General features: G+C 35.3%; 1 protein-coding gene across 1 annotated transcript in view; it reads right to left on the minus strand.

Annotated features, from left to right (window-relative positions):
• LOC113819859 (peroxisomal leader peptide-processing protease) overlaps positions 1-4,895 on the minus strand; it is a 5,707-nt gene extending 812 nt beyond the window's left edge. The window contains exons 1-8 of the mRNA XM_027372075.2: positions 3,869-4,895; positions 3,168-3,345; positions 2,579-2,874; positions 2,283-2,416; positions 1,629-1,821; positions 953-1,384; positions 689-820; positions 1-31 (exon numbers count right to left, since the gene is read on the minus strand). The exon at positions 1-31 is cut by the window's left edge and continues 812 nt beyond it. Coding sequence (XP_027227876.1) covers positions 1-31; positions 689-820; positions 953-1,384; positions 1,629-1,821; positions 2,283-2,416; positions 2,579-2,874; positions 3,168-3,345; positions 3,869-4,604 — 2,132 coding nt within the window. The 5' untranslated portion in view covers positions 4,605-4,895. The remainder of the gene's footprint in view (positions 32-688; positions 821-952; positions 1,385-1,628; positions 1,822-2,282; positions 2,417-2,578; positions 2,875-3,167; positions 3,346-3,868) is intronic.
• Between the last annotated feature and the right edge of the window lie 2,605 nt (positions 4,896-7,500).

Consider the following 7,500-nt stretch of genomic DNA (forward strand, 5'->3'; position numbering starts at 1 on the left):
TCAATATCTAAGTAGCTCAGCACATTCTTATCTGAAAGAGAGAAAATTGGCACTAATTAAACACAAGCTTGAGTTTATTACCATATATATTGACAACACATTTTTTTTTTTTACTAAGAACTGGTACACTTGCCATATCAATCCATTGGCAACAGGCACATGCACATTCCATTTATGTTCAGTTTGTACACAGTTGGCTCCAGAAGTGCAGACATCAAGGAGTCAATTAGTAGGCCTATGTGACCAAATCTGATTTCCCTAAACCTTTATATATTCTATTATGCTATTAATATATGATTTTGTTAGTATTATTATTGCCATCATGATCAGTATGATATTATTATTATTATTATTATCATTATTATTATTATTATAAATAATAAACTGAGATAGGTATAATTAGTAATTGACTCTTTGGTGACCAAGCACTTAAACCATCTATGTGTTATCAGTGACCAAGCACTTAGACCACCTATGTGTTAGCAAGATCAATAAACAAGAATCACAATGGGCATGGCATGTACGTATTGTCATCTTGTATAGGTGTTAAAATAAATTATTTTGTAATAAATTTAAATCTCCTTTTATATTTCTAAAAAGAGGCTATCCGAAAATATATAGCTCTACAATTAACTTTCATTAATATCTTCTTAAACATTCTTATGCATATGAATAACACTTCCATTACCTCCTGAAATTATATACTCTTCTATTATTCTTGCTATTGCAGGGGCAGGCACAGCCAAATTGATGTGAGGAAAAGAAGCTTTGTTTTTTGTGTCTTGGGTATTGCACACCACTATACCAACAACCTGGAAACCTTTGGAAAAGAAATAGAAGTTAATGTTAGGAAAGCTTAATAAAATAAAAATTTCTGAAACAATAAAATCAAATATTACACATCTACTTCTATTGATACTTCATATTTCAATATAACATTCGCATTTCTCACCATGTTGTGGGTGGAGTGCAATAACAGGGCCACCACTTGTTCCCGCATATACAGCACATGTTGTCTGCATCATCAGTGGTATCATCTGATCATTTTTCATACATACTGTCCAATAGTCAGCAAAGGAATCAATACTGTGCTTTTTGCTGTCTTCTCTACCACAATGCAGTTCTATGTTTTGGGATGATTGACTGAAAAATCCATCTTTGATTTTACAACTATCTGTGCAATCTTCGCTAACTTTGCTAATCATTAAAGTATTTGTTTCTTCAGAAAGGCTGGAATGCTCCACTGCAAAGCTCTGATGTTCACTCAGATGAAGAGACTGAACAGGGAAGTTTATAGTTTTTGAAATTATTCCTCGAGACAGAGTTGGTGTTGGCAGATACCGAGGGGAGAATACTCCATATCCTGCAACCACAACAGGCCAACCTGTAATGAAAGAAAAATCAAACATGAGATGACTCATGAAATATAATAAGTTAATCACCTAATGATAGTCATGTGTAAGTCAGCATGTCAAACATTAATATCACCTCATCATGAACTCTAACTGTTGCATTCCTTTACATTTAAGTGTTCTAACAAGATTTTGGATATTAATTTTCCTGCCTATTGTGATGTATTATTATTACTGTTACTCATTACTGAAAACTGAGCAAAAATTGTTCCTAACCTTTTGGATGTATTTCTGTAGCTAATGGTAAGGAGGATGGTAGAGACTTGGCAGTCGCAATAATGGCCAAATCCCACACACTCTTCCCCTGCCTGCATGTCCCTGTATTTTGTGTGGTCAAGGTAGCTGGTCTGGTCTTGAAGACTACTTGACCTTGGTGATTAGACCCATCTGCCAGCACAATTTTGACTGCCTGAAATTTTTTGAAATTGGTAGTGATATACTATAAGACCCAGTAAAAAATCACAACACTGGTTCAGATTATTTTCTATATCCTCTCTGTGTATATTATGGGAATCATCCCAGAAAGAATGAGGTACAAAATGCCTGTTCCACAATAAAAAAAAAAACTGTTTACAATACATTTGATTGTTTTACATACATTGTGATTCATGGCAGCACATCCTTTAATACTACACTTTTAAGGATTCCCATACATGTGGGTATATCCCTAAAAAATATTGATTTTTCAACATACCCTATCTTGAGTAAGACATTAGAGTCTGAGGAAAAGGCACATGTACTTGCATGAATCCCTAATAGCTTAATTTTTTTGTAGGCAACTAACTTTTCATTTTAACCCCCACCCTTAGACAAATACATGATGGTCCTCCTGAAGCACTGTCCCCCTCCCTTGAAAAAGAAAGTACTTACACCACTATTTGCTGGACCTATGACATGTGCACAAGTAATGATAATTCCAGGAGTTTTGTTAACTATCACACCACTGCCCCAGCCACTGCCGCACTGTACTCCAACCACACAACTGTCCACAATCTTGGCAAAACCTGGAAAAAAAAAAAAAAAAAAAAAAAAAAAAAAAAAAAAAAAAAAAAATTGTTTTGGTCATTTATCATTACTGTATCCTATATCATTACCAATTTCCTTTTTAAAGACTCTCAATATAAATACAGAGATTATACACCACAGTAATAAAACATGATATTTACCTTCATTCATGCTTTTCTTTAACATTTTCTCACACAACTGCAGAGACACAACACTGCTTTTATCGTCAAACATCAATGAGCTGATGCCATTTGAAACTTCATGAAGTTGCTTAGTAGACTGCTGATCTGACTCTACATTTTTAGTAAACTCTAGGCTGTTCTCTTCATGGAAGTCAGACTTCAAATGGTGCATTAAAACTGTAAGGATAGTACATGCAGATGCCACAAGTGTAAGCCCAAGCCATTCTCCTTGTCGCCAACAAAATGGGGAGATTACCAACCCGCAAAGATTTCTCCTGTAAAGCAGAAACCATGCAATTATCAGATTTATATTACAGCATATTTTGTAAGCTATGTGTTGACAAGGTATGCTTATCATCACTATAATCCAGTATCTTAAAACTCCTCAGGTAATGCTTATATATTTACCCTGATATTTGACAATAATCTCTATTTTCAAATAAATACCAGTGCTTACACCCTGATTTTGTTGGTTTAGACAGCAACATTGAAAATCATTAAAAAAAGTCTCTAAAAAACTTCATTCCCTATGTTGTGATGAAAATTACACATGAAGTTAATAACTTACTTTTCATTATCAGAAAAGACTGGTGCTCCCTCTGAACCCATTATGCAACGAGCATCTGTTAACAGCACATCCCCATTCCTGCCACAGACATTACTGATGATGCCATAGCTTAGGGAATTCAGAAATACATCTGGAGACAAACTTCCAAATGGTGAACTCTCGACAAATACACCTGATCCTGTAAGGTTAAGGAAAAAGCCATATGAAACATTAGCCATGAGTTCTTAGTATATTGAAGAGAAACAAAACAGTGAAATAATATTTTCTCATTAATAAGTATTAAGAACAGGTATAGAATGGATATAAGAAGCAAACAACTGACTGTGCAGTTGGTGCTCAACTTTCATGAACCTGATTATCCATAAGATAAACCCTGTCATATCTTAAAATGTAGGGGGAAAAAAAATGTATTTGGAATAATAATCCTGCTAAAATAAGTAAAACCAGAAAAAATACTGCATTCTACAAACACAGTATTTTGAAAGAGTATCTATTCCTAATAATCTTAAAAAGGTTATGATGGATATTTATGGTTTATGCATGAAAATTATTTAAGGAATGTTACGACTACAATACCATAACTGATGGATAACCTAATAATACTAGTGATTATTACATTTTCATTTAGAGAGATTTGGGAAGGTAACCCTAACACATATTAAGAGCCAACTGCATCAGCCACATAACAGAAAAATAAATACCTTTTTGACTCCTGGTTGTGATGTTTGCTATTTTTTTCACAGAAGATATCAAATCCGTAATGCTTGCTTTCCCCACCTCTTCCTGACCATTTTTCATTATTTTCAGTACTACAAAGGTTGAGAGAAGGATTCTTTCAAATTGAGTTGTAAGATTCTCATCTTTATCTTCTGTCAACTTCCAGCCTTGAGAAGATGGCATGATGGTTGACAAGCTCTCTGTTATACCATCTTGGAGAAATACCATGGCAACAGATGCTGGATGGGAGGAATATCTAAGGGTTTTCTGCATCAAATTGTCGTTTGGTTTACTGGAATTTCTGGGTTTTTCCCAAATAGCTTTACCTCTTGAATGACTTGCACGAGTTCCATTTTCTGGTTCAGTTGAAGCTGCCGAACTGAGGAGGTACCTCTGATCATCAGAAGTGGTTTTTGGTGGGACTTGAAGTTCTTCTTTCACACTATTAATGTGTTCAGTGGGAATAATTATCTGGAATTCTGAACATGTTGCTTGGAAGGTTTCAGTTATCAAGCTTGCATCTTTTTCATAGTCTATAAAACCTTTCCTTAAGATTTCTTGGAGAAGGGCTTTACCCAATTTGTTCTTGATAACGTCAATGATAATTGTGCCATGTGTGAGAACAAACCCATTCCCTAAATATACTCCTGAGCAGCTTAGATTATCTGAACTTGTAAATTTTGATCGTGAGAATTCTACAATTACACCAAAGCCTGCCATTATAACTTTCTTTTCAATGTTTGTTAATCAATAACTTAAATCATCTCTACATCAAAAAATCTTATTGTTCACTCACAATATACTACATACCCACTTTCACTTCCCATTTAATTTACATCACACTTTTCCATTTTACCATTCTAGTCACACTTCACAAAAGGGAATTTTTCACTCCTTTCAAGTAATTTGTTCATTATGCTACTATTTTAAGGCTTTCTCTTCTTCTTCCAATGCTTTCAATAACTCCTTTTCTTTCCTTTCGTGTAATTTTTTAATGCAGTCATCAATTTCCTGTAAGAAAATCAAAACAATAATATAAGTAGCCAATATATGATAAGACTACTATAAATCCCACACATAAAAAATACTAAAATAAAATACCAGGGCTACAGTTCCAGACACAGCACACAGAACGACTTATCACACACATTATTCCACAAGAACACAAGAACACAAAGCCACCAAAACTACGAAACCTTGGTGTGCATCTTATCAAGGGGAGGGTATAGTTCACGTCGCATCTTGACAATCCAATCTTCAAAATACTGAGGTTGATTGAAGAAGTAAAAGACAGCAACTGGGAAGGACATGTACATGGCCATCTTGCCTATTTCTAGTTTCCAACCACCCATGATGAATACCTGAAAATGAGACCGAATTTCAAAATCTTCTCTGTTTGGTTATAGCATAATTCATAACTATTAAACAAATGTATGGGTGTTTTGCCTAAAAAAAAAGGCATCAGGCAAAATGATCTGGTTAAAGAGGAAAAATCATCAAACAGATATAACAGACAAGACCTCACTAGCCTACATAAAATCTCAGAAGACTTGGGTGTGAGTGCTATTCATATGTATTTGCTATTGCTTTGGGTCAGTGGAAATATCAAAAGAGAGTGATGGCTACATACACAAGAACTTACTGGTTATGACTGTCACATTATAGAAATTACTTGTTTGTAAACCTTTGTGAAAAGTTGTTTAGGTGTGACAACATTTTACAAAGAATGCCCATTGCAATCATTAAGTCACTACTTTCTTACAAATATAAACTAAACATGCACTACACATAACATAAAGCTTGATCTCAATCTGTGATAAGGTATATATGGCTATATAGAATGTTATGTTATTTCTGTTCCAATTCATATAATCAGTTTGTAGTAGCTAATCACAAAAAGCATTGACATCTAACAAACCATTTACTGGCCCTCTTTACGAAAATTCTGTATATAATAGCTATCAAAACCTATTGTTCATTCAAATCAAAAAGTTTTTTATGTCTGTGATTCAGAATGGACAGCAAATGCCCTGATGAAGTTTGAGGCCTCAAAATTTAGAAACTGAAACAATAATCTTTTGAATAAGGAGAGACTGTATTGTAGGGGGGAAACATTAACAGGGACGAATCTCCTGAGCCTGAAAGTAATGGTAATGTTCACATATATAACAAAAAGGAGTGTGGAGTCAAGCATGTATGAAGGGATTCAGTATGATGTAGGTTTACCTTTACTAAGCAACATTTCTTGGCATTCAGAACCAGATTAGGTTGGCCTACTACACTGGTACTTATGTCAATTCACATGTGGTAAGTAGTAATTTCCTAAGTTGAATGACATAATACTGACCAGACCACATGCATGAAGAGCAGTCAATATACCCTTATTAGAAGGCTGGTAGATTGGGAGGTAATGGCTGACCTTACTCAACAAAAACCACTGAGCTCACCAAAAGAATTCTAGTATGACAGTGCTTAGATTGGTTCCTTATGTCACTATAAAATGTCAGGAGGTCTGCACACTACACCCAGGTTGGTTTTGATCATGGTTATGAAAAGCAATTCTTTTCTCCATTTGACTAGTTCAATATTTTAGTATATGAAATCTATGTCCATCATAAACAGCACAAACTATTAATCATGAATTCAAGAACACTTTCCTCTATAGGTTTTGGGTCTTAAATAGAAGTTACACAATAAAGAAACACGTCATTATTCAACCTGGGAATGAGATGAAGTTCCCTAAACTTCATGGTCTCTGCAAAGGCCATCAAAATTGTACTGCCTATACTTGGCATGGGGTGCAGTCACTTTGTAAACAAATAATGATTTATCTTTTCAATACAGACATACAAAGCAAGGGGAAGTTAAATATGATATTCTTAAATTGGACAAAAAGCTATAAAAGGATCATGAGAAGCATCACTCACAGCCTGGGTCCACTTGCTGTTCTTGAGTTAGAGAGAGGGCTCTTACATTGTTGAAAAACTGTGATAAGGAATTGGGAACTTAGTCTCTAGTGAGTGCACCCGTGAAGATTTAACCAATTACTGGCTGGACTTCATACTGTATGCTTTATACTGCAGATCATAAAGTTCTAAGGGGATTTAGATAAAACACATTCAATGTATCTATGAGGGTATTTTTTGGGAATACATCTGCCTAATGGATTGTGAAAATTTTGGTATCACTGAATTCCTCTCACTGTCTACAATGCATATATATAGGTTTTATTGTATGGAAACCTCCCTAACCCCACATTCTTGGCCCTGATAGCAGGTGAGGCATGTAAGGTACCAAGGAAATTTTGGGGCAAAATATAAATGATATACACAGAATCAGTCACTATATTGTCTAAAGCAGCCCAAGAAAACAAAGAATCCTCCACATATTCATGGTAGGAGAGAGTACGAGCGCCATACTCCCAAGTTTGTCTGATGCTCTCTCCTCCCGTGAATACATGGAGGATTCTCTGTTTTCCTGGGTGGAGATTGGGGGGTGGCAACCCCCATGGGGGGTTGCAGGGGGCACAGCCCCATGAATTAGATAATATAGCGAGTGATTCTGCTAATATCATTTACATTTTAACCTGCAATTTCCCTGGTACCATTCATGCCTT

Source organism: Penaeus vannamei, chromosome 3 (genome assembly GCF_042767895.1).
Source record: "Penaeus vannamei isolate JL-2024 chromosome 3, ASM4276789v1, whole genome shotgun sequence".
NCBI lineage: Eukaryota > Metazoa > Arthropoda > Malacostraca > Decapoda > Penaeidae > Penaeus > Penaeus vannamei.